The following is a 20,537-nucleotide window of genomic DNA, read 5'->3' on the forward strand; positions in this document are numbered from 1 at the left end:
CTGCAGGCATTCAAGGCCAGGCTGGATGTGGCTCTGGGCAGCCTGGGCTGCTGGTTGGTGACCCTGCACACAGCAGGGGGTTGGAACTGGATGAGCACTGTGGGCCTTTGCAACCCAGGCTGTTCTATGGTTCTATGCTTTTATGATACGATTCTCCTACCAAAAGGGAGCAAACAAAATGCATGTGAGGAATGAGACTGAGCAGAATCCAGCAGAGCCCGTCACTCCCTGTTGCTGCATGTCACAGATTAAATTAGTCTTCCTTGTACTTTTTTTTAATGGTGAGTCTTGAGACCAGCACAGGCTTAAATCCTCAGTCGGGAACATCTAATACACCGCTTGTCTGTTCTGCTCTGCTAAATCAAGCTATTTGCATTGTCAAGCTATCCCTGGCATTCCTTCCAGTGCTTATTCTGCACTAGGGATCCAGTTGTACTTACACTGTATGCTCTGTCACATTCTTTGAGCCTGAGGGTGTACCACGACAATAAATTAATCCACAGATTCTTTCTTTTTTTGTTTTTAATTTCGCAATCGACATGCCTGATAGAAACAAAATATAACCCTAAATCTGGGTAATCCAGTTTGCAGAACATCTGAAGCAGAACTCATTGCTGAGTTTGAACCAAGCCCAAATCCATTCACATCAAATCAGGTTTATTTAATTATTTCAGTACCACCGTCCAATTCCACCCCCAGAGCCTGTTTACGTTCCTTGCCAGTAGAGCCAGTGCTGCAGCCCCGTTTCACATTCATGTGCTTAGAACAATAGGATGCTCTATAATCAAACAAGCATTTGGTGACACATCCATCTCAATGTCAGCTGCGTTAGAAAAACCCCTCCTGACATACAAAGTGCAGAGCTGAGTGGTGCCCACTTGAACAGAATTAATATTACCTTGTTCTCTCACTCACTTCCCTGAATAATAAAATGTTCAGCCCGCTCCACTGTGTCACCTCACTCACACTGAGAGGTGTCTTCTTGTGTCCCTGTTTACTCACAGTAAATAGGTTCAGCTGTCACAAAGAACCATAGAATGGCCTGTGTTGCAAAGGCCCACAGTGCTCATCCAGCTCCAACCCCCTGCTGTGTGCAGGGTCACCAACCAGCAGCCCAGGCTGCCCAGAGCCACATCCAGCCTGGCCTTGAATGCCTGCAGGGATGGGGCACCCACAGCCTCCTTGGGCAACCTGGTACATACAGGTTACAGCGTACATACCCCAATAAAGGCTGTTTCTATACAGAAACATTGCTTGTATATACCCTGAATACTTCTTAGAGGCTCTGAAATAAGGTAATTAGCACATGTAAAGCCTTTTTGCATACTAACTTCCTCAGGCATGGCCAGCAATGTGAGCAGCACCATCTCTCTCCTTTTTGTGGCTCCCAGCCTTGAGTATTGCTTCCATAACCAGGTCCTTTGCAACTGGAGGTGAGCAGTAGATCAACTGGGCACTGTGGGAGCCCTGCCAGATTAATTTGGCCTGCTGCCTGTTGTTCAATCTGGAGCCGTTGAAGCTCTGGGTTTCCCTGGGACCGTGCTGCCAAATTCTCCATATGGGATGCCCAGAAATATAGCCTCGTGTTAAGGAGATTTAGGTCTGCGGCGTCTCAGTGGGCCTATCCATTTTTAACAGCAATCCTTGTTTCTACCTTCCAAATGAACCTTGAAAACGCCTCGCGAACCTTATTAAGGAGTGAGGCTGTAAATCACCTGGTGTGGCTGATGGAAGATGTTCATGTTGGAGGAGCACTTTGCTTACCCGCTTCCTTTTGGCAACGTAGGCCACAATGAAGGCAGCACGGGCAGATTTGCAGGCACCTTTTTAAGGGTATGTCGTGGTTTTGGTGCTGTTGCTGTCAATATTCTCCATCATAACATCATGTGCAGTATGAATCATTAATTGAGGGTACAAACAGTGGAATCACGTACAAAGGAAAAAGGGTTAAAGAGAAGGTAAGTTTATGTTTATAACTGAACGATACGGATTGCTAGGGGAAAGTTACATGGTATTAAAGGTGTTTGAATGGAACAAACTGCCTTGATGGATATACGGATTGCTAAGGGAAAGTTATATGGTATTAAAGGTGTTTGAATGGAACAAACTGTTTTGATGGTGTAAGAAAGTGTAATTGAAGGCACGTGGAAGTGTAATTAAGGGTATATTGGATTTTCCAGCGGTCTTGACTTCAGACCCGCTTGCTAAACAAGGCTCCTTTATGGACATGGCTGGTTTCCACACAGACACATCGCTGGCCCACATCCGCTCTGAGGGCCGCCATTACAGTCCGCCCCCTCCCGCCTCAGCCCCGCGGCGCATGCGCGGAGTGTCCGTCAGCACCTGCGCCGGCAGCGCGGCCCCGTCTGCGCCTGCGCGGCCGGTTGTGTCACGTGACCCCCGTGTCGCTCCTCCTTCCTGCGGCGCGGTGATGGCGGCGGGGCAGGTGGCGGTTGCGGGCTCGGCCGAGCAGTTCCAGCAGCTGCTGCAGCACAAGGAGCGGTGAGAGCTCGGTCGGGTTGTGAACCGGCGTCCTGTGGGTACAGGAAGAGGGAGGTTCTGTGCTGAAGGGATCCTGCAGCGCGGCATGGGAGGGTGAGGGGCCCGGCGGGCTCTGAGGTGCAGCCCCGGGGGGTGAGGCCTGTGCAGGCCTCGGTGTGGGCCTGATGCTCCCTGCCAGGAGCGGGCCCTGCTCACACTGAGCGCTGTATGGAACACGGACAGCTGCTCTGTCTCTAATCGTGATAAAGAAAAGGACAAGCGCTTTATTGTGATGGGACAAGGGGAAATGGTTTAGGACATAAAGGGGGGATGTTAATCTGGGTGTAAGGGAGAAGTTTATTATGATAAGCACTGACAGGCTGCCCAGAGAGGTGAGGGTGGTTCTAGGGCAGGGGATGGGTGCGCTCTGGCAGCCCGGAAAGCAAATGGGATCCTGGGCTCCATCAGGAGAGGGGTGGTCAGCAGGGATAGGGAGGTGATTGTCCCTCTCTACTCTGCTCTTGTGAGGCCCCATCTGTTGTACCGTGTCCAGGTGTGGAGCCCTCAGTACCAAAAAGACATGGAGATTTTGGAAAGGGTCCAGAGGAGGGACAGGAAGATGATCAGGGGGCTGGAGCACCTCCCCTATGAGGACAGGCTGAGGGAGTTGGGTTTGTTCAGCCTGGAGAAGGTTGCGGGGTGACCTCATTGCAGCCTTTCAGTACCTGAAGGGAACTTACTCCCAGGAGGGGAGTAAACTCTTGGAAAGGGCTGATAATAGCAGGACACGGGGAAATGACTTTAAGTTAAAAGGGGGAAGATTTAGGTTGGATGTTAGGGGGAAGTTCTTCACTAAGAGAGTGGTTAGGCCCTGGAACAGGCTGCCCAGGGAGGTTGTGGATGCCCCGTCCTTGGAGGTGTTCAAGGCCAGGTTGGACGGGGCCATGGGCAACCTGATCTAGTAAAGGTGTATGTTTGGTGGCCCTGCCAGGCAGGGGGGTTGGAACTACACGATCCTTGAGGTCCCTTCCAACCCGGGTCATTCTGTGATTCTGTGTGATTCTGTGTTGGGCGCTGAGCACCTGGTGGAGCTGTGGGTGTCCCTGCTCACTGCAGCAAATCAGACCAGGTGGCCTTTACAGGTCCTTTCCAACTCAAACCATTGAGTGGCAGTTCTGAGGTGCTGCTCCTTCAGTGTATGTTGGCGTTGGTAGGGAGGAGCTGCTGTCTGACAGTGGCAAAGATGAAAGGAGCCTTGAGAGCCTTCCTGAAGGACAGGCTTGGTGATGTGCTTCAATTGTTTCATGGAGGCAGAGGCGTGGTGACTGTTGTGCCATCTTTAATTCATGACCTGTCTGTATCTAGGTGGGTTTGGTGTGGTGTGTTAAAAGAAGTTGCTGTGGTCATAGCGATGGAGTGATGATTGGATTGATTTCTTTTTTAAATCATGTCCTTTCTGGCTAACATTAGAATGTTGAAGGAGTTATTTATAATCTTAATATACTTCATACATTTAGATTATCAAAATGAAATTGAAACAGTGTCACTGTATTTAAATACTCAAATAATGAAGCAGGAAAGCACAGGTTTTTTATAGGAAGTACAAAGAGAGGCAGGAAGAGAAGCTTTTGGAGAAGCTATCACTTTGTGTTACTGTCCTTTGTTGGACCTAGGAAATAACTTTGTTTAGAACTACAGATGCACTTCCTTTCATTAACTCTTGATTTTCTTCCTCGCTTACTGTTTTAAATTACTTCTGTATTTTTTTCAAGCTTCCTTTATAATGCCCTTGTACTGAGAGGGCAGTGTAATTAAATACAGAATGAGTTTATCAACAAAGAAAGTTGATTGCAGCATGTGCTGTGCTGCGTTAGGCTTTGTTGGCTCAAAGTGTGGCTGCAGGATCTGGTAGCTGTGGAAGGAGCTGTTGCATGAGCTGCCTGTGCTGTCCCCTGCTGCTGCTATTGCTCTTTGGACAGACTCCATCCAAAAGAGCATTGCAAGTTTCCATGCTAAAACGGAGTGTTTCAGGGTTAACTTTGAGCAGTGACACACGATCTGAGTCTTTTAGAGAAGAAAACTCTGTCAAATCCCATTTATAAGTAAAGAGTAGGCCATTAAAACAAGCCTTTCCAGGGATTTCAGTTGTGGGCAGTGAAATGCAAAGGCTGTGTTCAGTCATAGAATGAACACAAAGGAGCTGGTGGCCAAGGCAGGCAGCCCAGCTGCTCCCAAGCTTGTCTTTCAGCTTGCAGAGCTGGCACAGAGGTGGAATATATCCTATTATGTTGCTACCAAGGTTTCCTGGAATTGCTTTGGAAAATTAGGTTTGTAAATTCAGTGGTTGTGCATCTGAGTTGCATTTAGCTCGGTATTCAGAGTATGTGCTCGGGTAACATGGCTTCTGTTCCTGTACCATTGTGGTGCTGCATGCAAGACTATGGACATTTATAGTGAGCTTCTGTTGTTTGGTGGTGGAAGACACTAAACGGCTTCTAGGGCATCAATCTGATTTCTGTATCCAGGTAGATTAGAAATAATACATCTTTTGTATTCTTTATCTCCTGTTATCTGGCTTATTTGACTTAAGGAAACCTGGTTAACAGAGTTGAAAATGTAATGCAAGTATCTTGTCACTGTCATCAGAGCCTGTTGGGTTAAACTCACAAGTACCACGTGGTACCTGATTTGATGGGATTGCTGTTCGCACTCCTGACTAACCTTTAAATGCTGTGCTTAATACCAAACACTGGATGGGAAGCTGCTTGTGAGCCAGGACTGTACCCTCACAGCCCAGGAAGCCAGTCATGTCCTGGACTGTATCAAAAGCAGAGTGGCCAGCGGACCAAGGGAGGTGTTCCTACCCCTCTGCTTTGTGCTGGTGGGGCCTCACCTGGAGCACTGTGTCCAAACATGGAGTTCTCAGCACAGGAGAGACATAGAACTGCAGGAGTGTGTCCAGAATAGGGCCACAAAAATGATCCAAGGGATGGAACACCTCTCCTGTAAGGACAGGCTGAGAGCCGGGGCTGTGCAGCCTGGACAAGAGAAGGCTGTGAGCGGCCTGTCAGTATCTAAAAGGGAGGTACAGGAAAGAAAAGGACAGACTCTTTGGATCTGTGGTTATAGAACAAGGGGAAATGGCTTCATGATGAAACAGGGCAGACTTAGGTTAGATTTAGTGAGCATGGAGAGGCACTGGAACAGGCTGCCTAGAGACCTGGAGGGTGCTTTAATCCCTTGAGACTTTCAAGGTCAGGCTGGATCAGGCCTTGGTGTCCTGGTTCACTGAATGGGAGTTGGGCTGGATGGCCCTCAGAGGTATCTCTAAGGATTCTATGATTCAAGGAAACCTTGAAGAGGAATAAGAAGTTGAAGCAGTAAGTGGCATTTCAGCGTAAGAATACAGCATTTTTGGCAAAGTCCCAGTTGACTTGAATAGAAGTGGTCATTTTTCTCTGTTGGGAAAGCAAAGAGGCAGCACAGCAGTGGCAATGCATGGAGAAGACTGGTGAAGCTGCTGAGCTGGGGTTCAGGACTGAGGAGTGATGTGCAGGGTAGAGGGGTGACATGCCTGGCTGGAGCTGTGGGGCATTTGGAGCTCCAGGATAGATTCCTAGTGCTTGGCCTACATGTGTTTCATAAGCAGCCTCCTGTATCTTTACCCCATCCCCAGTCTTTCTGCTTCTTCTTTTTCCTGTCTGACATTCCTATAGAATGATTTTTTTACTATCAAAATTCATCTTTTCTTTCTACTGTGCTGCCTTAACAGAAGTGTTGGGTGTTGATCTGTTTCTTGGAAAAGCAGTGAAGTTGTCCTCTCTTTAACTCATAGAAAATGTTCCTAGTTTCACTTACAGTTTTGTTCCCAGGAAGACATGGATTTGTGTATGTGTGTCTGTGACAAATGAAACCTCTACAGTGCATAATTGTTATTTAAAAGTAAATGCTGTTTCTTATTCTTTTTATCTTTTTTTTTCTTTTAATAGACCACTTGTAGTTGTCCACTTCTGGGCACCATGGGCTCCCCAGTGCGCTCAGATGAACGAGGTTATGGCCACTCTAGCGAAGGAACACGCACAGGTTACATTTGTGCAGGTAAGTCCTCAAGGTCGGGCAGCTGGGGGCGCTGGGAGCTGAGCAGAGCTGCTGTTTGATGTGTGAATGGCATGTCACAGTGTGTGAGTGCAGCTGTCTTTGAAGATCTGCTTTGACTTGTTTGAAGACAGAGTTGAATATATGAAAAAGATGCATCAAAAAATGTGTCGGATGAAAGTTTCCAGGCTCTTCTTTCCAAACTTGATACTCCGTAGACAGTGCCTTCATTTTATCTTAGTACGTAAAGGAAAAAAAAAAAAAAACTTACTAAAATACAATGAAGAGTTGTTTCCCATTAGCTACTTATCTAACCAATAACCTTTTAAGTTTGTGCCTGCAACATCTGATAGAATCATAGAACAGCCTGGGTTGCAAAGGCCCACAGTGCTCATCCAGCCCCAACCCCCTGCTGTGTGCAGGGTCACCAACCAGCAGCCCAGGCTGCCCAGAGCCACATCCAGCCTGGCCTTGAATGCCTGCAGGGATGGGGCATCCACAGCCTCCTTGGGCAACCTGTTCCTTCCTTTCTGTGTACAGCCATATTTTTACAGCATGGTTATTTTTTATCTGTGGATTTCAGGTTAATGTAGAAACAGTGCCCTTTTGAAACATGTTACAGGTTTTGTTTGTTCTCACGATAGTTGTTAGCTACATCGATCCTAGAATTCAAACAGATACTTTAGTTAGTTTATGTTTCTGCAACATTGACATTCTGAGATGAGGATAGTGTTAGCACCAAGTGGTTGATTCATCAGTGAGCTGCTGTATGTTTATGACATCTTTTGCACATCCTAGAGAGGCAATGTAGAAGGGAAAATGACCAAACTCCAACAGCATGCTGTTTATTTTATAACAACTTTTTCTTGTTAATGATATACTTGTATGATTGTGGAGTCAGGGAGTAATGGAACAGACAGCTCAGTGCAATTTCTGTGTTCCGGAGTAGCCAAGATTGGTCTTTTCCCAGACAGGAGCCTGTTAGCTCATCTGATGGTTCTGGATGGTTAACCAAGAGCAGGGCAGCACCCTGCCAGTCAGAAACCTTGGTGTTCTAGAGTAGAGCAAGTCATAAGGAAATGATCTTCAGAATTGACAGTAACTGCTGAAACTTCCTCGGTTTAGTTGCTGCATGTCCTAGTTCTAAGATCCTTGCCTAGCTTAAGTTGTTTTGTATTGAGAAACTGTTAGAAAAAGTCTTTTGAAAAGAGATTCTAAGGTGAGCAAGATATTGAAATGTGAAATCTGTGCAGCTCCACTAGAGTGGAAAACAAGTAAGTGGGTAATTAGACAACTTTACTGAAAAAGAAAATTACTGTTATGGAAATGCTTAAAAGGCAACAGCTAATTAGAATCTATTTACAGTTTTCACTTCACAGTTCTGAGTTACTCCATTGAGTTGCTTCTGTGTTGAGGAAGCTCCTTAAGAGCCTGCTGACCTGGAGGGAATCAAGGCATTTAGTGATTCTGTAATGCTCAAACACTGAAAGGTCTGCTGCCTTCAGTTGAGTGAGAACTGTCGGTTATCTCTAAATCAGCTCAGTGAGGACAGATGGGTGGGCAGGAGTGAGCTGTTCAGTAGCTTGCAGTGCTTGTTCCTGAAGTGTCACCGTATGGGTTGTAGAATAACACTGAAAGGCTTTTTCTTCTAGGTGCTGGATCACAGGTTCCTCCTTGAGACATATCCATTAACACTTGTTTTTTCTTTACCATTAACTCTGCAGTTGCTGTAATTGTCTTAAAGCCTCATACTGTTACTTGTCACTCATGTCAGCTTTTAGCTCATACATAGTGAATCATCAATTTAAGTCAATTAAAAGGTATGTTTTCGTAGTGAATTACTACTTGGTGTAATTTCAAGGCATGTCTCTGAAGGGTGAATAAAATTAGAACGGATAATCTAAACAAGCTCTCCACTCAGTGCTCAGTAGCGTTGTAGGAGTTAAACATAAAATGTAGTAGGCACCAGTAGCTTATTGAAGAAACACTCCTTTTTGCTTCGTAATTTGCAGGAGGCTGCAAAAGTCAGTCGTGATGTACTGCCCCTTGAAATTAGTCAATAGAGCAAACAGCAAGAATTGCTGTGGGCAGAAAATAAGCACTGTAATCATGACATAACTGGGGTCAATGATTTATGGATTTCAATATAGTAGTAGCTGCATATGATTGAAAATTTACTAGGTCACCAGTGCACCAAAAATTTTCTTCACAGCCTCCAGGCATCTTTTGAAATGTGCAACAAAATAAAAACCTCTGAACCTGTTTTGACACTGTAGGCTCAGTGGATGACACGCCGGTGAGTCTCATTTAAATGCAAATATGTCACAAACTTCTGCATCAATTTCCTTTTTAAATGTATAAAACATCTCTAAGAGCGTCTTAGACAGGTTTGACATCCACAATCAAACTTGAAAGGAGATTATGAAAATAAAACTGTATTTTTTCTCTCTTTGTTGCTGTTTTCCAGCTGGAAGCTGAAGCTGTGCCTGAAGTGTCTGAAAAATACGAAATTAGTTCTGTTCCAACGTTTTTATTCTTTAAGGTAGGAGAAGATGGGTTCAAAAGAAAATGAGTTTTTAATATGTATACTTTTTATGCTGCTAGAAGAGCAGAAACTTGTTGAGAACTCACTGAAGAAACACTTGTGTCTGATCTAACCTATCCAGAGGAATCTAAGAGTCATTTCTGTATGCTTTTTTATGTGCCATTTTTCAGGGATTTCTTAATTGCTATGGAATTCTTACCATGTTTTTATGTTAGCTGTCATACTTCTTCAGTATTGTTCCTTAGCTATAGTGTTACAGCATGACAAAAAAGAAAAAAAGAAAAACTTGACAGTCTTGTGGTAGAAATGACAAGTCTCAATGGGGTGCATTTACCTGTGATGATTAAACTCTTACTATTTCCTTTATCATTCTTTTAATAATAAGCTTTGCTAGCATTAAGAGTAGCTAGCTAACAGGATGGTATGGGTCTTGAGTCTGCTGCAACTAAAGATTGATTGACTATGAGATCAGTATGCTAATTCACCCCAAAAACCTGTATTTTATATGGTGGCTTTACTATTTTTTGTGACAGTTCACATTCTGAATGTAATCCTTTAACATGTGCCTGTATTTTGGCTTCTTTAGAACTCTCAGAAGGTTGACAGATTAGATGGTGCTCATGCCCCAGAGCTGACCAAAAAAGTCCAACGCCACGCGTCCAGCACTTCAGTTTCTGCTGGTTCTAATGACAGTGCAAAAGAAGATCTTAATGCGCGTCTGAAGAAACTCATCAATGCTGCCCCTTGCATGCTGTTTATGAAGGGGTCTCCAAAAGAACCTCGCTGTGGTAAGGATTTTCTGAAGTTCATGTTTAATGTGGCAATGCTACTTTTGGGCTACTTTTAAGATGTACTCAGTACTGTGGAATTACATCCCAGTGGTATCTTGCATACTTGGAAGCATTAATAGAGGTACCATCGTATTGCTTATCTACAGATAGAGAATTGCTGTGTGTTTGCTTCAGTTTAGGAAATGGCATCACAAAGATCAGGTACTGCCAGAAGAACACATGCAATGCTATCCTTAGACATTCCTCATGTTCAGTCACTGTATTTTGTGTATCATTTCACCAGTTGAAGTGTCATATAGTCTGAAGGGAATGATTCAGTTTGGGGTATAATAAGAATTAACAAACAGAATCACCACTGTCATTTTGGATAAAGAAACCAAAGCTGCACTAGCTGTTAAAACTGAAAGACAGTAGCATGACTGTTACAGTGGAAAGGCTTTTACTTAAGCCTAGTTCTATAAACAGTGAACAAGAATTAAGAGTACTTTATTCCCAGCTGACTTAGTGTTGATCTGTAGGAAAGCAGGTGAACAATTATTAAAAAGCAAGGTTAGGTGCCGTGAAGCTGCCATCTTGCATTGACTTGTCTCTGTTCTCTCACTGTATTGGTCTAGAGATTAAATACTGCAATGTCTGCAGTTCCTTTTATGAAGCAGCTAATGCTGAGATAGGGTTAAGACTGGGTTCCTTTGCTATGTGTGCATGCCTCCTGTAAGGCAAGTTGTGCTAACTATATTGCTGGGCCAAAAAGGTGAAGGAATTTCTAAGTGTAACAGGAAAATCAGAAAAGAGCTAGAAACGGTAACTCCTTACAGTCCAAGCTGCTGGAAATGGGCAAATATTTATAGAACCAATAAAGAGAGTGCTGCTCCAAGTTAAAGTGTTACATGAAACTTTGGACCCCTGTTGTAGTTGGTAAGGGCTCAGCACATTCTACCAGTCGGGAGCCCACAAATGCTTGGTCTGAGCTGGTGGCGTGGTGTGGTGAGTTAGGGACGTGGTATCAGTTGCCAGACATCCTTGTGCTGTGCTAACGCTGCTTATCTTCCACACATGGAAGATCTCATCATGGTTTGAGTATTAGATTTAGCTCACAAGTTTCAAAGGCAGATATGCTTCTGTAGCGTTTCTTGGGTGTTCCATTGGACTGTGTCCAGAAACTGAATAGAAGAACTGTGTGCAGGAACTGACTTTACACACCCTGTCAGTTTACTTAAATTTGGAAGGATGCAAATTGTAGCATGTTGATTTGGTGAAGATAATACAGACTTGTGCTATGTGACTTAGAAAAGAGCCTCTGCTATTTTGCACTGTATCTGTGCAGGCAGCATGTTACAGGATTTATATTTCTGGAGATGTGTCTGTAGCACTGCTTATTGAAATCGAGGATTGGGTCCATAGAGTAAATAAGAGCCTTTTCATTAAGTTCAGGTAGCTTTAGGTCATGACCTGTGCTTGACAGACGAGGGAGCTGAGCAGAGTGGCAGCGACAGTGAATCTACTGCTTGGGCCTATTGGGATGGAATTACAGGGAGAAGCTGACACTGTGTGCATTGGGCAGGAGAAGAACTGTCTGTCTGTCAAATGCTGGTAATTGGAGGGAGTTTAGTACAGTGCCTGGTGCCCTTTTTGAGAAGGAAAACTTGTATGTAAAAGTCAGGAAACAATATCTGAAAGGGAAGAAGTGACGTGTTGGGTGTGTGTCAGCCTGGGCCACGTGCTGCAGAGATTGGTGCTGCTGGGCTGGGCAGGAGGAGCCTGGCAGCTCAGCCCAGGCACTTGTGTGGCTTGTGTGCCTCTTTTCTTCCTGCCTCTGCTCTCAGTACCTACACAGCATTCCAGCTGCTGTTAAATGTGTGCATGCCACTTTACCATTTGCTGCTGTAAAAAGGTTGTAGAGGGACAAGGGCATGTAGCCCTGTACACATAGAGGCATCTTGAACTGCATCAGACTTCTACTGAATTAGTATTTGCACAGTCAGTTATTATATTATCACAGTGTGATAGAAAATAATCTGAATTTACAGCTCTTAATTTTGTAATTAAATACTATACTTGCTTTAGACTGCTTTGATGGCTCCTGGCAGGAGCTGGGAGATGTCAGTAAGTTGGCTTTCACATCCTGGAGTAGACAAAGCCTCTTTCAAGTTGAGATAATGTAACACTTTGTCAAAGATAATACAGATCTGCTATAACAGCAGTAGGAATAATATAAATATGATTGAATAAAAGGAGCCGTGCCTGTTGAAAGAAGACATTTGTGATGTATACTGATTTGATGCAAAGAATAGACCAGATGCCTTTCATGCAGCTGGTGAGCAGGGGAGGATCCCAATCCATCAGTGGATCTTGAGGTCTCGTGTACTTTGATTTCCTCACTGGCAAAGCCAGCTAAGCATAGTGTAAAGCAAGGCTGAGTGCTTATTGGCGAGTGTGTGTGATTGCTATGTACATTCTGTTGCTTCTCCAGATTCTTTTGGCCTGTGGAAGTATTTGTTTGCTTCATTGACAAAGTCGTTTATTTAGGCAGTTTTTATCACTGCAGTAGCTGAAGTGGCACTTGTGATTTTCAAGATAATTGCTGAGAGTGTTTTGTTTGCAGTTTAATTATTACTCGTGATTCTTGTGTAGTATTTCTTCAGAAATTCAACCTCAATCTTTTGTTACAAAACTAAAGCTGTTCTGACACTTTGTCCCGAAGCGTAACACTTCCAGGCTGCTACCATAGCCCTTCAAAATGAAACACAACCGATCAATCTTTCTAGTTTGCATGTAATTGCCTGCAGCTAAAATAAAGCTTCCCCCCGCCCCGTCTCTTACAGTAGAAACGAGTTAATGCATTGGTGATGGAATAACCATCAGCAGTCGGCCTTTAGCTGTTTACTAATGAACTCCCAGATGGATGGAAAAAAAACCATATCGGAATCTGTGTTTTACTTCAGGCTGTACATGAACTTAACACTCCAGTTGTAGAAAGAAAAGCAACTTAGATGCCATCCATAGAAACGCTGCTATTTCATATCTCAATAAATTCAGTGAAAACTGCAGAAAGCTGTAGTAAAAATCCATATTTCAAAAACTAATAGGTGGTCGTGTGAGCTGAAATCAAAGGTTACTTTTGTGTGGCCCTCTGATTCTTTTCTTTTTCCCATTTAAAGCTTCTTTATGTCTTTCTTTCCTTTATTAAAGCCTTTAAGCATTGTCTTTTATTTAACACTTGTGTAGAGGTTTTCATTTGTCTGCACAGGGTTTGTAGGAGTTCTTTTAGGGAACTGATGGAATTGCAAGGACATTTGACTCTGATGCAAAATGAGCTGACAAAGAAATAAAACATACATTATCATCATGTTTCATGGGCAAATTCTCGTGGATTACTTTAGCAAGCCCTACAAGTTATGTAGGAGGATGTATGTCATTAGAAGGGATGAGCGTGAGAGCAACTGCAGGAGGTGTTGGAATAGTTAGGATAAGGATCGTGTCTTAGGAAGGCAGCAGAGCTGCAGAACGTTTCAATGTTGTTGTATATTTGGCAGTTTTCTTAGCAGGGCAAACAGAGAAACAATGGGGATATGAATGGAGTTTTGATCGTCAGTCCTAATGATCAAGTGCTAGGCATCCTTGCGCTGTAAATTACTGCAGTTGTCTTCTCATCCATTTTCTTTATGAAGTAAATATCCACAGTATGGAATGAATCCTAGAATGGCCTGGGTTGAAAAGGTCCATGATGCTCATCCAGTTCCGACCCCCTGCTGTGTGCAGGGTTGCCAACCACCAGCCCAGGCTGCCAGAGCCACATCCAGCCTGGCCTCAAATGCAAGCAGAGGGATAAAACAACAGACACATACATGAAGGTTATTGGGTGGCTCTGCATGTAGCCAAGTTCCTGTCTCAGCAAGGTGTCTATGTACGTAGGTTTTGCAATCCCAATAATAAATATGCTTCTTTCTGCTTTATAGCATTTGAGGTTATGAATAGAGAATTGTGTATTTTTATTGAATAAAGTTTAATATGGATATCACAGAATTGCAGAATCATCAAGGTTGGAAAAGACCTAGAAGATATGGGAGTACTGTGCTTAAAATTTTGTGTAATTCTTCTTTCTTGCAGGTTTCAGCAAACAGATGGTGGAGATACTGAACAAACACGGTATTTCATTTAGCAGTTTTGATATTTTTTCTGATGAAGAAGTTCGTCAGGGGCTGAAAACATACTCTAATTGGCCAACTTATCCACAGTTGTATGTAGCTGGAGAGCTAATAGGTGGACTTGATATTATCAAGGTTAGAAACAGAAATTTCTAGTTCTGGTAATTGTGAGAAACATGTGGTTTTGGGCTCTTTTGGTTTTACATCTTGTTTTTCTCCTCCCCTGTCTCCGTAGGAACTTGAGGCTTCTGGAGAACTGGACACAATCTTTCCGAAGGCGCTGAAGTTAGAGGACAGGTATGGTGTGTTATGTCATTATTTTAAGGGGTTCAGTTTTTGGGGTATCCTCTCTTTTCAATTTCACAGGTGAGCACCTTTATATACACCCTGTAGAAACTGGTACTTTTTGATTTTATCAGATGATAATCATAGAATCATAGAATAGTTAAAGTTGGAAAGACTTGAAGATCATCATTAAGGGCCATCTGGTTGCAAACTCCTTATTGTGGACAGGAACACCTTCCATGACATCAAAATGCTCAAGAAACCAAAGTTTTCTTCTAATTACAGCATTCCTGCTGACTTCAAGTTGTTTAATATGTTCTATTTTCTATGTAGTAAGCATCATTTCTGTAGAAAAATACTAAGCTATACTGTTCTTACAGACTTTGCTTGCAATTGTATTTGTACTATTTTATGACAGCAGATAGATTTAAGAATTTATTCTTTAAAGAGAACAAAAATCCTCTTCTGAGCACATTAATGACTTACACCATCTTTATTTGGCATAAACTTCATGATGTTAATGTATGCAAAATACCTCAGGTTTCTCTCCTCATTTTTCTTGGTTGTTCATATTGTTCAGTTCGTGTTTTCTCCCACCTTGGTCACATGAACATATGCTCCATCACTAGGAAATGCAGCATCCTGAGTCAGATGTAGTATCTGGAAACCAATTTGTCCTCCTTTAACCTTCCAGTTTGAAGGTTTGCACCTGTTTGAAATTCTGCCATGCCCCAGGCAGTGCAGCTCCAGACATCTGAGGGGTGGTTCTGTTGGAGAAGATGCTGGGATGTGTGGCTTTTTTTCCCCCCAGTTTGTGTGGATGGTGCTGTTAAGACATGCAAACTGAGGGTGATTTACCAGGAGGGCTGCCTGTGCCTTCAAGGCAAATATGTAAGCATAGATTTCCCACTTGTTGTCTGAAGACTGATAAGAGTGAGCTTTGCAAACCACCAGATAAGGCTGCTTCTGCTCCTCTCTCCTTCTCATTCCAGCAGAGAACTAATTTAATGCAAACCACTTCGTTGCATGAATAAAGTGCACTTGGACAGTTGTGCAGTTTTGAATGCCCTTTTCAATTGAAATGTGGTAGAGGTTAGTAGATGTTTTTTTAGCAGGTAAATCATACAGTGTTTTCCTGAGCTGTGTTTTTGTGTGATAACACACACATAACTGGGAAGTTCAGTACTATGACACGCTTTTATTATTCTTTGTAGCTAACCTCGTAATTTTGGGGCACTTTATATCTCTTTCAGACTACATTCATGCTATCAGTTGCTCATAAGAAAAACTCTGTGAGCTATCTGGTCAAACATTCCTAAGACTTAATAAAATGAAGGAAATTAGTAGTACAATCTATTTAATATTCAATTATATTCCTTTACTCAGTGCTTGATCTCTTCCCATCAGTAAACTGCATCTTCTTTTGAATTCCTGGATTTCAGTAGTGGTTTGTCTTTGGTGATTGAGTGACTTACAGGCACTGTGTGTGGCTGTTACTCTACAGAAGACTGTCTTCAATGGAGAATAAGAAGCATTATGTAAAGATACTGTGTTGGAAACATCCTAGAAATGTTTTTCCTAATTTTGTTACTTAATACCTACAGTGAATTATTACCAAAAAGTAACAAGGTTGTTCAGTTTTATTGACTAAAGTTACTGTAAACAATATAAATGGGAGTGTTCACAGCACTGCTTGAAATGCATTTGATAAAGCTATAAATTGCTATCTTTCCACCTGGATAATAACTGAGCTGTTTTGTCTTCCTGTTCTCTCCTTCCTTTAGGCTTAAAAGCTTGATAAACAAAGCTCCTATAATGCTTTTTATGAAGGGAAACAAACAGGTAAGATTACAGAAGTGTTCTGCAGTGCTTAAGCAGCAAGTTGCCTTCTTTCCCTTGCTTAATAAAAGCCAGTGGTTCTGAGAAGTTATTTGTCTTCTTTTTATTTGGTGCTTCTGTAGGAAATAGAAGAGCAGTCTGTATTTTACCTGATTGAAATATTTACTGCTGAAACGCTGATTGCATTTTTACAGACCAGGCATGAAATTCCCTGGTTATAGTGACATCTGCCAATTGATCTGCAGTGCAGGAATGAATGGGAGAAGTGCGTGTGCGTGTCCTTTTGGTCTGGGCTTATTGATTGTGTTCACAGATAATGGATTTTCTTCTGATGTTCAGAATGCTGTGGCTAATATCTGTCCTGCTTGGTGCATGCACTTTTACTGTTACTTGACACTTCAGCTTTGACTAGATGTTCTTAGGAGTTTCTCTCTCTTGACCTGATTGCATTGGATGCCCTGTCCTTTTCAATCTCTCTGATTTCTACTATGCTTTCACAACTGCATTTGGGGGGGAAAAAAAATGGTTGCCAAATGGTTTTTTTTGAAACCTAAAATATAATCCCATGTACTATAAATAATCCACTCCCAACACACATGGAATGATGTATGCCTGGTGACTCTGAGCTGAGATAAACTACCTTGCTCAATGAAATAAAATACACTGATCCAAGAGAGATAACCGAGCGATCGAGTTTTAAGTAGTAACAAATGACTGTCAACCAGAAGTTCAGGCTGTTTCTTTGTGGTGCATACTCAAACAAAATAATAACCATGGAATACATTGTTCTCTATTGAACAGGGAGATGCTGCAGTTCTCCCTGTCAAAATGACTTACTGACACCTAGCTTAAACTTTTCATGGTACTATTAGAATGCACTCTTTGTGCTCTAAGCCATAATTATAGTTACTGGTTGTGTATGACTGTTTTATTTATAAGTGATAGAGGTAAGGGGACTGATCTCATTGATGTGATTTGTCTTTGTGTTTTGTTTTCTCATTTGCTCCCTAAACCTTCTAGATCTATTTAGAAGAGATACAAATATAGCAGAAATGTTTTAATGTGTTTTTTGCCTTCTAGACTGCCAAGTGTGGATTCAGCAAGCAAATCATAGAAATTATGAACAATACTGGGTATGTACATTTTGAATCAGTTTAGGAAGCTGATTCTGTTTTAACAGGGAAAACAGTAGTGGAAAACTTGCCAGGACGTTGTTATTTTGTTCAGAAGTATCTAAGTGTCCCTGTGTAAAACCCATTGTATAAATCCCTACTGCTTTCATTTGACATAACATCAAACGTGGTCAGATATTACACTGCTTCAGTGCTGCTTCATAGTGACGGTTTTATTCTGATTAAACAGATTATTCCAACAGTGGATCATTTTATTTGTTTGCTGTTGACATTAAAGAAATCCTTCCAGTCTGATAAGGAGCTCCTCTTAGAAATCCCTCTCGATCAGCTTTCTTAATCTTAGAACCTCTCACATAGTCTCATTTTTTTCTTCTTCAAAGCAGCTCCTTCTGTAGCAAGGGAGATTAGTATCATGTTTCCTTGAATAAACCCATGTTTTGTGTGTACTGCTAGCATGAGGTTAAACAGTTGTCTTGATAACTGGATGTTAGAATGAGGTTTTTCTTTTCCTTTTTAGATAACAGACAACTAGAAAACTGCATATAGCAATGCACAGCATGGAAATAAGTTGTAGTTATTCAAATTGCTATTCCTTGTTGTTGACCCTTATTTAACTGTAGGCATCTCTATGCTTCCCAGTTATTGGAGAATGACACCTCAGAGTACAAATCAGCCAGAACTCAGATTTGTACTGACTTCTATTTTTGCAAGTAATGCATGAAACAAGCATAGCTGGATGACTCCACATTTAAGAACTTCCAAAGTGTGTTGGTTTTTATGCTAATACTGAACAGAATTGCTTGGAACACACTTGATCAATGAGAGCATCAGCCACACAGCTTCATCTTGTAACATGTTCTGCTGATTTCTGTGCACTGAGAAGCTGGCCATGGAACTAGACTTGTCTATATTAGTTCTTCGTGTCTAAGGAGCTGACTTCCTTCCCTCCTTTTACAATCTCTTTCTTGTTCTCTCCTTCTAGCGTTGATTATGAGACATTTGACATCCTGGAGGATGAAGAGGTAATGAAGTATTTCCATCATCATGGAATTTATTGTTGCTTCTACTGAAGTTGAAGTTTACATTAAAAATTGTTTCTCTCAGGTGCGGCAAGGATTAAAAACCTTCTCAAACTGGCCAACGTATCCTCAGTTATATGTGAAAGGTGAACTTGTCGGAGGGTTGGATATTGTTAAGGTAAGAATGGAAGAACCTTCAGATGTAAATGTGCCACTTGTTTAACACTGTACAAATGTTTTCTGCCCATAACATACAGAAATTCCTGCGTAGCAGCCCGTGGTCTTGGAACTGAATGGCTTGGATGCTTTTACTGTGACTTCCATTAGCTCAACATAGGCTTGAAAGGAGCTCTAAATCTCTAGCATTCTCATATGCCAAGATTTAGCAGTGAAATGTATTTTCTTGACAGCAGTCAATTACTGTTACTGTAAAGACCCATTTTTACCCCGTAGGTGTATTTTTACAGGTTTCTCTTCTTTGTTTTACTTCCGACATTGCTTTTCTCCAACAAGGTGGGTGAGACATTTTTTCCTGAGCAAACAGCCTCATTCTTAGAAAAAAGTAAAGTTTATTGGAGTTGTTTGAACAGAGCCCGGAGCAACAAAAATAGATCTGCATCTGTTACTGTGCTTTTTGATTTTTGTAACAGCAGCCACTGTGTTCTAAAGCCCAAATACTCTTGAGCCCATTCTTGTCTGAATGCTTTATAGCCAATTCCTCAGACGCTGCAGCTCTTGGGAAGATGCAATCAATAAATCTCATTTAGTTCTAAAAATACTGGTCTTACTTAAATTATATAGATTACTTTAATTTTATTTATTTAACAAGTGTGTGGGTGAGTTCAGTGATCAGTAAGTGTAGTCTGGGGCATTGCAGAGGTGCTGCACAATACTCATCTCTCTGGCATTTAAATAGAAGTTGTCTGTTTGCATTGCTGGTTCATAGTAAATTGTATGGGTAGATGAATGTTGTCAGCCCTTTAAAATGCATTCTATTATATAGCATAATATGAAATAAAACTCAGAGCTGTTTCTCTTGAGATTTAGGAGAATATATACTCCACAGTGTGTGTTACTTTAAAACCATCTCATGGGTTTCTCTGTCTGATAAGTTAAAGCCTTAGAATGTGAATTAAACCACACGGATAATGTGGGCAAGACCCTCTTAGTTATAACTCACAACTCTGTCGTGTTAGTTACACGCTGTAACGAGGTATGTTAATGTGTGGCAGTTCTTTTTCCAGCTTGTGGGAAGCACTTTGGATGTCAAGTTGTGTGTGTGCTTAGAACTAGGAGGGCATATAGTGGGGGATTTACCTGGTCACGCTGCTGGCAATTAATTGTTTTGAAGATTTCCCTCTTCCTTAAATAAACTTCCTCTTTGACTTGGTAGGTCCAAAATAGAATTTAAAGGCGACATTATGAACTTTAAAGAGTCTTGGTCTAGAGGGACCTCTAGTGGGTCATCTGCTTCATCCCCACAGTGCTCAATGAATGCATCTGCAATGGATCCCTATTGAAATAGTGTTACTGTGACCACAAATCGTATGCAGTGACTAATTGCTGGGTGTATTTCTTTACAGGAACTGAAAGAAAGCGGCGAGTTGTTGCCTGTTCTGAAGGGAGAAAATTAACACCGAGGGTCAGCGGTGGGAACTGGAGTACTCGGAACAATTCCTCATTTATAGATTGTATTGGAGCAATATGTGACTTAACCCTGTGGAGCTAAGCAGAAGTAAATAAAGGCTTCTTGTGCACTCAGTGTATTTCACAGGACCCTGCTATGAGTGACAGTGTGTGTTTGCACTGAAGGGACAAACATGCCAAGATCTTCAATTAAAATATAACGTGAGAGGAGCTTGGGGTTTTTGTTACACTTCCTAACGTATTCATTGCATTGAGGTGTTTAAGAACCGAGTAATGGCAGCGCTGCCTGTTGCACTGTTATATAGGGCTAAGTTGCATCTGTCATTAGGAAAATATTAATGGGAGTGTCTGGTATGGAACTTAATAATTTTCTGTCCCTGCTAATAATTGTTTTCACGTCTAGTGAGCGAGAAAAACGCTGTTGAAACTTTAAATCCAGTGCATCGTTAGGAAGTTGTTATTAATGGCCTTCAGCTGCGTACATGCATCTTCATTATCTAAGCAGGTACAGTAATTGTTAAGCGCAGATATTAGACCAGTTTTAACACAGCTTTTGG

The 20,537-nt window shown here is 42.1% G+C and overlaps 1 protein-coding gene across 1 annotated transcript; it reads left to right on the top strand.

The window, feature by feature from the left end:
- Positions 1-2,417: 2,417 nt before the first annotated feature.
- On the top strand, positions 2,418-20,109 carry GLRX3 (glutaredoxin 3). The gene is made up of 11 exons (XM_085555411.1): positions 2,418-2,502; positions 6,471-6,579; positions 9,044-9,118; positions 9,708-9,909; positions 14,020-14,192; positions 14,293-14,354; positions 16,127-16,184; positions 17,262-17,314; positions 18,297-18,336; positions 18,419-18,511; positions 19,917-20,109. Exons 1-11 carry the CDS (start codon positions 2,432-2,434, stop codon positions 19,965-19,967), a joined length of 987 nt encoding a protein of 328 aa, XP_085411537.1. The 5' UTR covers positions 2,418-2,431; the 3' UTR covers positions 19,968-20,109.
- The last annotated feature ends 428 nt before the right edge of the window (positions 20,110-20,537 follow it).

This window comes from Coturnix japonica, chromosome 8 (genome assembly GCF_054131305.1).
Source record: "Coturnix japonica strain WE chromosome 8, WE-NBRP24, whole genome shotgun sequence".
NCBI lineage: Eukaryota > Metazoa > Chordata > Aves > Galliformes > Phasianidae > Coturnix > Coturnix japonica.

Coding starts and splice junctions, on each gene's coding strand:
- GLRX3 (XM_085555411.1), top strand. CDS start 2,432: ATGGCGGCGGGGCAGGTGGCGGTTGCGGGCTCGGCCGAGCAGTTCCAG. Junction 18,337..18,418: donor ACATCCTGGAGGATGAAGAG/GTAATGAAGTAT, acceptor TGTTTCTCTCAG/GTGCGGCAAGGATTAAAAAC. Junction 18,512..19,916: donor GAGGGTTGGATATTGTTAAG/GTAAGAATGGAA, acceptor ATTTCTTTACAG/GAACTGAAAGAAAGCGGCGA.